At 42.3% G+C, this 13,255-nt stretch overlaps 1 protein-coding gene across 1 annotated transcript in view; it reads right to left on the reverse strand.

The window, feature by feature from the left end:
- Window positions 1–6,306: 6,306 nt before the first annotated feature.
- Window positions 6,307–13,255, reverse strand: part of LOC130580759 (multiple epidermal growth factor-like domains protein 6) — a 169,976-nt gene continuing 163,027 nt past the window's right edge. Inside the window, exons 34-36 of the mRNA XM_057378471.1 lie at window positions 12,669–12,794; window positions 9,993–10,121; window positions 6,307–9,588 (exon numbers count right to left, since the gene is read on the reverse strand). Of these exons, the coding sequence (XP_057234454.1) occupies window positions 9,509–9,588; window positions 9,993–10,121; window positions 12,669–12,794 (335 nt within the window). The 3' untranslated portion in view covers window positions 6,307–9,508. The remainder of the gene's footprint in view (window positions 9,589–9,992; window positions 10,122–12,668; window positions 12,795–13,255) is intronic.

The raw sequence follows: 13,255 nt of genomic DNA on the forward strand, positions 1-13,255 counted from the left end.
TCTCCTTTTCACCTCTTCAGCACCAACTTTTAAATTCCTGAGGTCAGCTCTCATTTTATCAGACGGTGGAGGAATGAGCTGGACCTCTGGACACYGTCCCAGCAGCATTCCCAATGCCAGTTTGAGGAGGACTCTTCACACACTGGAAATTAAGGAGCTCTGAAGGGTTTTCCTGGCCAGGGCAGCAGCACAGGAATTATCCCGTGAGGATCCCCGTTTGAGAAATTCCAAATCCTGCTGACTTCACTGGCACTCTGGGGCACTCAGCACCTCCCAAGATTAATTCCTCAAGCAGGGAGAGGTCTAGGAACACATATATTAGAGCACTTTACGTCTTCAGCTGCAGTAGGGCTCCTTCTGGTGAGCTTGACAAAGGACAGATTATATATTATACCATGCCATAAACTTCAGCAATCTAAGAATTCTGAAAATACCCCGTTCTATTACTCTCCCCRCTCTGACATGAAATATTAAACACCGCTTACCAAAGTGATGTTATTGAACACAGATGGCCGCTATCACATTCAAATTGTTCAAGTCAATCTAGGTTTATATATTTTCTTTACTTAAGCGTTTGTATAAACCCAAGTGTGCCCTGACAGTAATGATTTCACAATATACTATACTCAATTAAGGAGACAAATATGCATTTACATTTTTACTGAACTTGTTTCACACACACAGGCTCTGGCTCCAACTTATTTTTGACTTTTTTTTTTTTTTTTGGTGGAAAATAAAGGAATAGAAAGGGTGCCACCTACTGAGTCGCTCAAACATTTTTTGGAGGCCAAAAAAAATCGTGCAAATTACCCAAATGCTTGTTCCCATCAAAAATAAACAAAGCTTCAAGCTATATTTGTAAGCCTGTGGGAAGACAGCCATAGGGAGGGTTCTGGTTATCAAACCACTCAGTGGCTGGAGTTCTTAGCAGGGTGTAGGACACTCCAGCTCCCCCTCGACTCTCAGCAGGTTTGAATCCACCTACTCCTTTGGAAAACCCAAACAAAATGAATCAGTCTGTGTCGTGGCAGTCCATGWATTTTTCTGCAAGCAATGGAKGTCACAACACMCGAGAATCCAGCAGCTTTGGATGARCAMAAACCATTCCCTGGGACCTGTGTCACTTAGGAACCCGTGAGGTTTTGGGAAGGGCTGCTGTCAAGGAGCTCAGAAACTCTATCAGGCAGGTGAAATTTGGGCAGAGCTCTAAATTTACAAGCCCCATGTCACGGGAATGTCATGGAAAGTACAAGCCTGGGATGTTCCTCATCTCTAATGAAGTGTGTCAGCTTTGGGTCTGAAAAAGAATAGGTTAAAAAGCATAGACTCACAAGTCTAATGAAGACAAGATTTTAACACTATGCTAAGAAGGCACTGACATGATTAATTTTTCATTATGGGCCATCTTCAGAAAGGATCCCAAGTGTGACCCCACCACAGCCCATTAATCCCTCCCTTCTGGGTGCATGCTCAGCTCACAGAACCCTCCCCAGACCTGTGCAGCTCTGTCTTGGTCTTGGCACATGCAGACAGACCAGAGTTTCCACAGTTAATTGTATATTWAATATCACCAGTGTTGGAGACTGGTGCAGCAATTAAAGACTTGGGAAAACAATTGTGAAACATTAACGAGTGCTTATTGTTAACAGGTATTTCTGGCAGAGAGTCCTTCAGGGCAACTTGGACAAGGCACCCTGCTCAAGTTGGCAATGGCATTTTTTTCCCAGAGGGACCTTCAAACTCTCTTGTGTGGATTTCTCCTGCTGGAATCATTGTGTTCCAAGTGCTTGCAGGCATTTTGGGATTTTTCCCAGGGGAGGCAGCCCTGGCTCTCCAGAGAACCCTCTGTGGTGGTTGGGGGGCTTCACATCCAGGAGCAGCACCTTTTTTTAACACATTTTTTTAAAAAAAGGCAAAAAAAAAAAAGCCAGGTTTTTATTTTTTTTAAGCTAGAAATCAAAAATAAGAGAAAATCCACTGCAAATTCAAATACGGATGAACCAAATCACACGTTTTGTTATATCCCTTGTAGAGAACACGTTATCAAACCAGTGACACTGAACTACCAAATCAACCCTCAAAGTTTCCCAGGGGAAGGAAATCCCCAGCACACATCCCTCAGCAAAAGAGTTTGCAACAAGAAACTGCACCCACCCAGCCCCCACTAATGCTCTTTTGAAAGCATTAAAAGATTTCCAGGTGCTTGACATCCACGTTTACTTTTTCAGCAATAAAACTCGAGGAGAGGATTCCCGTTGGATCAGAGGAGAGGCTTTGCTACAACAATAGCTCCACTGGCAAACCCACTCCTTTCAACACATTCTTCAGTTTGTATTTTAAGTGGTTTTGCCACATTGGCAGCCAAAAATAACTATTTTCTGATCAAATTCACTGGTTCTTGTAAAGTATTTTAACACGCTAACTATGGCCRTGAGCAGCCCTAACAGCCCTTCAAGCTGCCTGTTCAAACCTCTTATTTTTGAGAGGGTGAAGGGCTCCATGAAAGGCTGGAGCAGAGCGATGCCATCCGTGGCTGTTGCAGCATTCCCACCCCTCATTACCCAGGGATTTATCCCTCCCCCCATATTTAATGTGGTGCTGCTACACTTGTTGCTTTGTATTTCATAGATTTCAATTTAATGTTAATTTGGAGCAGCCTTCTCCTGTGGCTGGTAGTGCAAGGCCATGATCCACAACAGCTACCACGGCTGAAATGTCAGCGAAAAAGGGAAGAAAGCAAATGGACAGGCAGGGATTACCCCATAATATCTACTTGAACTAATATGGCTCTGTGATGATGATGTACAGCAAGAAATCTTAATGTTGGTCATAAAGGAGAAATAAATCATTCAAAACGGGATTTCTGGTTGAAAAAAAGATCCTCCAGCTGCAAAAATTATGGAGAATTTTCATTAAGTCATTTTGTAARTAATTTATATCACTTTCAGACTTATCAAAAAAATGAAGAAATGACAGGCTGGGTTCTTGCTAATGAGAATGGGGCAGAATCAGGGGCACAGGGAGCATCTCCACCCCAAACGTGGCTCCACTTAGCCCTGCTCCCACACAAACACCTCCAAAAGAGGGGACAGAGCTGAGACAACCCCTGGATGAACAAAGAAGGACTTGCAGGCAGAAAGAAAAGACAAATTCGAAATACAGAACCTGYCGCAATCGGCAAAACTGCCAATTTTGTAATTTGGTAAGAAAGAGGTCAATGAGGTCACCTGGGCAGGTGGATCTCAGCTCCTACTGTGGTCTTGGCTAACAGACCTTAAATTAATTAATTATTTTAATTACCATTCAGCTCTTGGAATCACCAGAGGGAGAAGTGAGCCCACGCCTTAAACCAGGATGTTACATCTGGACGGGAAAAAACACCCAGAGGATGATGGCATGAAGCATTTAAACATTAACTACAATATCTACACCACATGCAGCTTCTCAAGATGTTTTGCTGTCATCAGCTTAGTAAAAGATAAAGATTTATGGGGCTATTACTGAGAAGGAAGCTAGATACTGCCAAATGGCACGGACAGTTAGATGACTACTTGCTGACATCTTTATTCATATATAAAACAACACAACTGAGTTGTGTTTTTTTTAACTACCATGCTTGAAGRGATCAACAAAGCAGTGCCTTATCATACAGCACTTTAAAGTCATTTTTAAACCATGCATGGGCTCTGGATGGTTGTTTTTATTGCGTGCATACAGAATATTCGATTAGCACCCCAGGAACTTCCAGTGCTGACTAAAACAAGAGATAAGCAGTGCTGGCTGCAGATTGGGATAACAATTTCTGGAGATGCTGAGGGCCCATCTCATGGAGCAGTGCTCCCTGGATACAGTCACAGAGTCACCCTTATTCTGGTGCCATGGATCTCAGATTTTAGGAAAAAAATCTTTTCTGTGAGGGTGGCGAGGCACTGGCATGAGGTGCCCAGAGAAGCTGTGGCTGCCCCACACCRAGCTGGAAATAAATGGTCTTTATGGTCCATTCCAACCCAAACCATTCCATGATTTATGAACATTTCAAGTGCTGCAGAGACATGGCCTTTTAAAAGTTTAAATMATAGCTAACTCTGCTTGGGTTGAGAATATTCTGGTTTAATACTCCATGTCTAGTTTTTGATCAGCTTTTAACAGCAAWCTGAAAGGTTAACAGGAGTAACATCAACAGCTTCTTTGAACAGTTTAAATATGGCTTCTAATAAAGAAATTACTGAGTAAACTGCAAGGATTATGGAATTATTTTTAGAACATATGTCAAAAAGATGACAAAYGAAATGAACTTAATTATTCTGCTCCTTGTTGAAAACTGCAGGAAAAGTGAAGTAAATCACGCAAGACAGAACYCTGCAGAATTACACAGCTCGATTCAAAACATTTGCCCTGAAATTTGAAAAGGAATCCAAGCTTGTGGAACTGCTCTCCCAGAAAGCAGCCAGAGCTGTCCKCTTTTCCTCCGACAGCTCAATCCACCGTCCCCCCTTTGTTACAATTTTGAATTCAATTTAGCCTGCTACTTCCAATTAACCAGCACACACTCGCTGCATTATTTGGCACCAGGCAGGCACATGTGCTCCTTCAGCTCTGCCAGTGTGGGAAGACAACACCAAAAGGTGAACCAGACTGTTTGTGGGCTCTGGAAATGTCCAARCAGGCTGGTGGGAGCTTGCAGGTGTGTGGTTTCAAATGCCTTCAAAGTGCTCCATGTGCAAGCGTTCCGAAATGTTACGCCTCACAACAATCCTCTTCCAGCATGATTTATGCAGTTTTTTTAATATTTCTAATATTCTGGAGTCTGAGGACCAGATAGGTCTGTTTGTCAGGCTCAGTCAGTGGACAGGTTGCCCTGGTCAGGGCTCATATACAAACCCATTTGGGCACAGGCCATGATTTATTCTACACAAACCACTAAAAGCAGGTGTGATTTCAGCCTTTTTGTGAATCAGCTCAGCAGAATAAAGTTTCATCCACAACACAAGTCTAGCAATAAGGGGAAAACAAGGACAAGTTTTAATGACATGTTTATATAAAAAAAAAAATCAGCACCCTTTCACTACAACACATCTACAACAGGAAGTACAGCACAGATTCGAGATACATCCCACATATTCCTTGAAGAGGGGTTACAAATTCACAAAGRCACAATATTGCTAAGCAAGTGCTTATTAAAAACAGTAAAAAGAACAAAACTAACAATTTATGCTCTGCAAGGCTGAGATTTGGTGTTTACTGCTGGAAATTGCTTTACACAGTGTCAGAATTTAAAGCTGTGACCTTGCAAAAGCATCACTGGGCTCAGTTGCAGCTCATGCACGGAGCTGCTCAGCCAGCCACAGGTCAACCTGCAAAAAAAATCCTTCAGGAATGAGTGGCTGAGAAGGTTTTTAGCCTACATATAAAATAAATTAACACAAGGATGGGAGGATGGAGGTTTCTTGGTCCACCAGTTCTCTCAAAGATTGCTCCTAAGCTTTACTTTGCTGTGATAAGAAGCTRAATTCTAACAGAGTCGCTGTTTGATCTGCACTACGAAGCCACGATGGCTCCCAAATGTGTCTTTGCCTCTTCTGGGAAGGACATAAAGGTATTATTTCCATGTTTGTCCCGTTGGCAACTCCTGACACTATGCTGGTTATTACTTACACAAACAGAAACCTGCAGCCAATCAAAATAATATGGTTGGCAAGGAATCTGGGCAAACTTTAATAGCTATGGTTCTTCAACATAAAAAGGATAAAAGCAGAATAATAATTTTTGGCAAGGGAAGCGGGGAATTTTTAAAATTCTGATTGTTTTCCTATGAGGATAGTGTTAGTGAAGTCTAACTTAAAACATGTTCTGGTTTCATGAATTCGCAGCGAGTGAGATTCTGCTGGGTCCACTGAGTCACACTCAGCTCCTTTCCACCCAGACTGGAATTATCTGGAATGCACAAGGTAAGAGAGGAGCTGCACAGCTGAAATAATTCCAGTGTCTTTCTGAAAGGAGTTATCTGCACGTGYAAGTGTGTTACAGAGGGATAGCAGCACTCTCTGCAAGAATGGGKAATTAACTTCAGCCCCCTGGGAAAYGGGGAGCCAGCAAAGGCTTGCACCAAGTGGAAGGTGGAACATCAATTTAACTACAAACCCCACTTCCACTGGAGTTCTCACTTCCATTTTCAACAAGTCCCAGGTCAGGACTGACATCCTTTCACCAGAATCTGATGAAGCAAATAAGCAGAATTGTATTAATTTAGTACCAACTGCATTCACTTGCCACAATATTCATCTCTGGAAAAGCAGGTTGAGTCAGTTCCATGAAAAAATTACATCCTTTTTAATAAAGACTACTTTTTAGGCAAAGAATTAGGTAAACGTGCTAAACTGTAGTAAGGAGCAGAATGAAAAAATACTAATGACATCACAAGCAAGCAAASCTCCTTAATTAATAATTAATCGTGYAAAGTTGTGGCTCTGTTAGAGAACAAAATCCTGTAAACATTTTCTCTGCCTTATGAAAAAAGTAGGAGCCAAGATAAGACATTCCAAATACCCAAATCAAAATTCATCTTTCAACAGTTTTGAAATCTTTAATTCTGATTTTTACCTTTATATGGCTGTACTTYGTTTTGGAACAAGAAGTCATGCAGAGCCACAAATCAGAATGGTCTGTCTGATGGCACTGAAGTGAACTTCYTTCCCCAAGGTAATAACATAAAAAAGCCAAGAAGCATTTTGAATAAAAAAAAGTCTATTGCATATGGAGTGGTTTGTATGAACTGTCATTTTCTGATTGAAAAAAAGGTTTGCTGAAATATTTCCCAAAGCAGATCTACTTGGGCCTCTAATTCATTGGCCCAGGCTCAGCATCAGTCACTTCAAATATGTGTTTCATCATGTACCTAAAATTGTGACATCCTTTAAAAACACTCAGTACAAAAATCTTTTATTTCCTTATACTACATATTTACAATTCTATCATCAARGTACTGTGGAAAATGTAAACAAGTATACACAGGTGTAAATAATATGGCTTGGGAAGGGTTTCCCCTTTGATTAGCTGCTCACATCACAYGTCATTCTACAAAAAACAAGAGAAAAACAGTACATTTGATACATTTTGCTGTTTGACAGCARTGTTAAAGGGTTTCATGCAGGAGCTGCTGAGTAACCACACCAATCTCTGGGCATCTGTCCATGCTCTGGAATGGCCAGGGAAGGGCTGTAGCCAACTACCCCATGGGGGCTGGGGGAGATTAAACCAAAGGCTCCTCAGAGATCCACAATGAAAGGATGAGAAGGAATGGAACAAAGCCAAAACTTAAAAACTCTGATTAGAAACCAGGCAAAAAATAAGATAATGAAATCTTCACTGGGACAGATTCAAAGAGGTGGTGGGATCTCCATCCTTGGRGATATTCAGAACTGAGCAGGATGAATCTCTGAGCAAACCCAGGTTTTAAAGGGAAGTTTGGACCTTCAGAGGTTTTCTACTTTACTTACTCGGTGATTCTACAAAAAATCTTGAGTACAGTGTGACACTTGCACTGCCACTGCAGTCTGGCTCTGCAGTAAATACAGAGTTAAGATCAAAATAGGTCAACTGCTCAAATTGAATTGTTCTTCACCACCAGTTGCTAATATTGTATCYCATTGTCTCACAGGAGATTTACCTTCTCAGTTCCAGTTCAGTGAAATTGCCCCAAATTCACATAATTATAGGATCAGACCCAGGTCATCACACCTCCAAAAGAACATTTACAATGTCATTGCCTTGCTSAAAGTCACACACTTCTGGGACCATAATTTTGTCACATTTACATTGAATGAACTTCCCAGTGACATTCAATGAGCTCTACAGAAAAAAATTAAAAGGGATCAGCATCAGCCCCAGTGATTTTCTGGCTGAAAGCACAGTTAGTTAATTAATTTTGACAYATTCACAAATACCTTTACTTTCAATACCTATAAAGTGATGAGTAACAACAATAAGAATTCCCATGAMGCTTGGAAAATGTCTCTCAACACTGTACTGCTTTCCACAAATCCCAGTGTGAAACAAACTCCCAGGGAAGCAAGTGCCCCTTGCTTTGGCCTGGACAGCTGTTGACTCCAGATGTGTTCAAGACYTGGGGTGAACCATGGGGGAAAATTGTGACCTCAGCTTCCCCTCCAACCTCCTGGATCCTGCTTCGCCAACTCATCYCTCACCCAACCACGACAACAAACGTCTTTGAAAATCCCAAACTGCCATCAACAATTGTCATTTTGCCTCTTGCAAGACAAAAATCCGCTCTTGCAGAGCTGCAGTTTGCTCTGGTGGGTGTAGGGGGTGTCAGCACAAGAGCTGGAGCTGCCCATGCTGAGTGTTTGATGCTCTSATGTCCCTTCTTAAGTGCACTTTTGATACAGACTCAAGTGGTTACCACACAGATTTTGTAACTCCTAACCTAAAGAGAGGTATGAAGAGGCACTCTGAAATATTTTAGTCTGGTTAACTCAGARTATTAAAATACAGAGCATAAATTTCTTTATAACAACATAGACCTATATCAAAGGAAAATCTGTCTAAACAGACAAAAATAGCACCRAAATGTCTTTGTTCTATCAAGTGACCACCAGCTGCTGTTGAATGGCATCACAATTGTTGTAAAATGGCTTAATTAAAAAAAAAACCAACTTGTGCAGTAAAAGCACAAAATCCAGAGATTAAGCATCTCTCCTTGCTTACTGCCTGCTTTCTCCATTCAAGATAAAACCTTTCCTGCATTAGCAAATATTGTTTGATGAGAAATGCTGCAGTTTGACTTGACAAACCACTGAGAAATTCATCTGGTAAGATGTGAGAACACAGAATGCCGGAGATTTTGGCAGATACCATGCTCTTCAGAAGACAAATTCAGACAAAGACCTTCCAATCAGTCAAACCATACCAGAAATGCACAAGATGCTTTTAAATAAATTAACAGCTTTTTGAGGATTATGGCGGATTCTTCTTCAGCTGCRAGTTTAAAATCAGGGACTTCTTCTGGAACACACAATGATATTCAAAATGGAATTAACTCGATGAATCCCTCCAGTTTCTGTGCAATGTKATCTGTAGAGGCTTCATAATCTGTGGAACACTCTTTAAACTTGGTGCTGGTTGTCAAGTGGGTTTAGAAAGTCCCTGATATGGAGTGTGGCTCATTCCATAGCGATGTGCTACACGCTGCTTATCCTGATGCTTTTTGGAGCTGGGCTGATTAAAAACATGTCCAGGCTTTCAAGCAATGGATTGTATTAATATCAGAARGAATGTCCAGAGTAGATTAATGGAGGGGCAAGAGGCTAGGAATGAGCACATGAAACAGATTCAACTTTTTAAAAGGATCCAGCTACTAAAYGGCCTCTGTAGTCTTCCATAAGAAGTGTGAATACTTCAGTACAATTCAAGCTGAATTGAATAACTGTTTTCATATCCAAATTCAAATACCGTCTGTGCATATAAAACAGTTCATTTATTAGTCCAAATGTTACTGTTGTAGAGCTCTTGGAAAAATACTCCCTTTTTCTTGAGTTTGTTCTTCATAAAAAGGAAGCTTTGGAGGGCCACCTAGAGAATTAAGTAGAAACATGGTTTCAGGTCCATATAACCTAATACTGAAATATTATATAGATTATACAATTTACACCGAAATAATTCAGTAAATGGTAGCCTTGAAGAGATGGTGGAGGAGGGAGTTACCTCAGCCTCCTGGCAGAGGCAGAGAGCAGGCAAAACACTGAAACACCTCTCAAATAGGAGGCTCCCAAAGTTTTTCCTAAACTAAAGGAGGAATTGTGATTAGACTACCCAAGTGAGAGAGAGTASAGAGGGAAAGCTTCCTATTTTATCAGGAAGATAAATAATCCAAACAAYCCAACGGACTGACACTCCCACCCAAACGCTCTGCTCCCCTACACCACGGGTGGTTTTTTTTTTACCAAAAACAAGCAGGGGGTTGTGGAACCCATTACCTTGTGTGCAGGTTGGCCCCATCCAGGGGGCTGGGCAGGAGCAGCTGCCGTTGGAGGGATTGCAGCGGGATCGGCCGGCGCACTGGCACCGCAGGGAGCAGCCGGGACCGTAGCGCTCTGGGCCACACTCTGCAAGGACAGGAGGGTTTTAAAGAGGGGAAACACTTCCTGGGAGTCCCCCCTCTTCTGTGGGATCAGGAAGCTACTTAGACACCTACATCTGTTAACATTAAAACATGACATTTTGGAAATCGTCGCTTTTCGTCTGCCACATGCTCTGCCCAAGCTGCAGCCCAGCTGTCCTGAAGAGCTTCCCAGAATGGAAATCATTACTGGTGTAAAAATGGGGGTTGACAGCCCAGCAAAACATCTTGGGATCTGCTCAGGAAAGTTGCTGTCAGTATCCTGAATCCACACTATCTCCTACCCCTCTCTTTCCTGCATGGATGGGCTCTCAGTGTGTGCTGGCCACGAGCCTTCCCTCACAGAGTGTGACACTGAAAATTAATSCAATTTATAGATACTCTTATGCCTTGCTCTGATTGCACAATTCTGCTGCCTCCTGGCAAATTAAACTCGCTAAAAAAATCTCACTTTCAAATGCAAAACATTTCGTACCTCGGCTGGTAAATCCTCACTGCAATTTTTTATGCATCAGAGGACAGGCAGGAGAGGAAAGTGAGCAGCAGGTCACCAGGCAGGGTGTGAAACACACAGCAAACAATGGCCCTCTCCCCCTCACCTCGCTGGAAAACCCTGTGACCAGAGAATTTTCTTTCTCCCACGAGCACCCCAGGGTAAAACAAGTCCTGCTGAGCCCTGCATCAGCTGCAGTCCCAGCACGTGGGAGAACTCGCCCCGTGTGCTCTGAGTTTGGCCTTTTCAATTAGGAAATGTTATGAGAAAAGGTCTCTCCAAACACCTCTGGACCTGATTTTAATTTATGTAATACCACATTTTCATGTTAATAACAATGTGTATTTAAGACATCTGTTTGAAAGTCTGCAATGTTAATTTACTACAGAAAAAGAACGGCCATAAAAGTCTGTTATATTCTCTCTCTCTCTTTTTTTTTTTTTTTTAATTAACATTTTGCCTGTTTAATGGGTGCTTTACCAGAGTTCAAATTAAAATCAGGCCTTTTATCTTTATGGCTGCTGCACAGTCACAGCTGCTCACAGTTATATCACAGATGAACTGAGCCTAATTGAAAATAAAAATGCAAATAAAACCTACCCCATAACAGCTTTTCATRGATGGGGGCTACCCTAGCTGATTTAAGAAAAATAAAAATGACTCACAGAGTTTGCAAGGAGGAAAAACCTCGACTCCCATTTTTGGTGCTGAGCTTCCCCCTTGCGTTCCACTTCTGCCTAAAACTTTACTGGAGAGGCCACAGAACCCAGTGCTGTGTGGCCAGTGAGGGTGGCTCATGTTCCCACTGGGACAATGCTGCAGACTGGGGGCTTCATTTCCTGACCACAGGACGGTGCCCARAGGGAATCCAATGATTTCCCATTTTAGTTTTGCAGGTTGCACAGGCTCTTGAGCTCATTGCAGTTACTCTGTATTAATAACAGCCTGCTTAAATCTATTTCTGGCCCCATCCAAAAACAAAATGAGAAATAATATTCCCCCACTGTTTCAGGGACTCAAAAGGGCTCTGGTTCCTGGTGTGAAGCTCCATAGTAGCACATGGATATTCACTCCTTTTATCTTGTTTGTCACAGCCCCRGGATCACAAATGTCTTCTTACATTCATTTAAATCACTGAATGAATTAATCATTCATTTWAATCCTTTTACTGCAGTGATTACCCTAAACCTGCTCCATCATAATCACAGAATCCTAGAACAGCCTGGGTTAGAGGGATCTTTAAACTCACCTGGTTCCAGCCATGGGCTCAGGACCCTTTCCACCAGACCAGATTGCACCAAGCCCCGTCCAACCTGGCCTTAAACCATGATCAGAGTCACGACTGTGGCCAGAGACTTGCTCAGGAATCTGCCACTGCTGCCTCTCAGTCCTGCACCCACCCCATCAGGCTACAGCAGTGGGGCTGCTTTTSCCTACAGGAAAAGTTTCTCACTTATTTTTATATCCTTGTTACAGAAGAATTCTGCYCCTGTGGGCTGACACAGAATGCAGGTGCCTGTGCTGCAAAGGGGGAATTACATTTGGGTTAAAGCTCCTGGGCTGCTGTTGAAGCCCAGGGCAGGAACAGCTGCTGCAGCTCCACCACCTCATCTGTAGGGATCCCATTTCCAGGCAAAGCAAACCCAGAGCTGCATTGCTCTGAAAAGGGTCACAAATGTCTGACAAAACACAMAGGAATTGGAGCTCTTGGAGCCCATCTGCACCCTCTGGAGTCTTACCCACTACATCTSCAAAACTTCTTGGTCTATTCTTCCCCAGCCTGTGTTCTCCAAAACTCAAGGCAAATGACATTTTACAGCTGACCCATAACCAGTTTTCCTATCAGTGTATGAATTTAAATATTGATTAAATCAAGAGGTAGAAGCCTGCTGATAAAGGTGTCGATAACCCCAAGGAACAATTTTCTGCAMACAATGTGTTCTTGAACACCAGCAAATGTCCTTTTACAGCTATTCYGAAACCACCAGGTCAGAGTGGTTTAACTATACACAATCCAGCCCTTACAAATATTGCCCTTACCGGTGTCACATTTGTCTCCAGTCTTCCCAGGGGGACAAAGGCACTTCCCAGTCTCTGGATCACAGGGAGCATCTCCACAGTCACACTGGTGCTGGCATCKCTCACCAAACCAGCCCCTGTCACAGCCTGACAGCAAAAAAAAACCCTTTAGATGCACATTTGAATGGCAAGATGGACATTAAACCCAGAGCAGTTTYCCCAGGGTGTCTCAGAGGAAAGCTCATAAACTTTCTGCTGAAGTCGATGCAAATGCCAAGCTTAATGACAAATCAAACACAGGGGAATGGGCATAATATTTATGTGAGCTCTCCTTCTGTTGGGGTCGTCTAATSTAGCTTATCAAAGGTATCTGTAAATCTGTCCCAGAAATGTAGCTGGCACTTATTTTTATTTTTAATTAGAACTCTCCAGAAGACTTCTCCGTAACACTCAACAGGTCTGACATGCACCTATTTAATAATCTTATTTGGAGTTTTAGAAGCAAATTTAGAATCAGTAAAAGGGACTTATTTTTAATAAATGGCATGTGGAACTCATTGCTGCAAGACATCATGGAGAGCAGGACTTTCACTGTATTAATCGGAACC

This window comes from Malurus melanocephalus, unplaced genomic scaffold, assembly GCF_030028575.1.
Source record: "Malurus melanocephalus ecotype Western Australia unplaced genomic scaffold, MMel_1.1 scaffold_360, whole genome shotgun sequence".
Lineage (NCBI taxonomy): Eukaryota > Metazoa > Chordata > Aves > Passeriformes > Maluridae > Malurus > Malurus melanocephalus.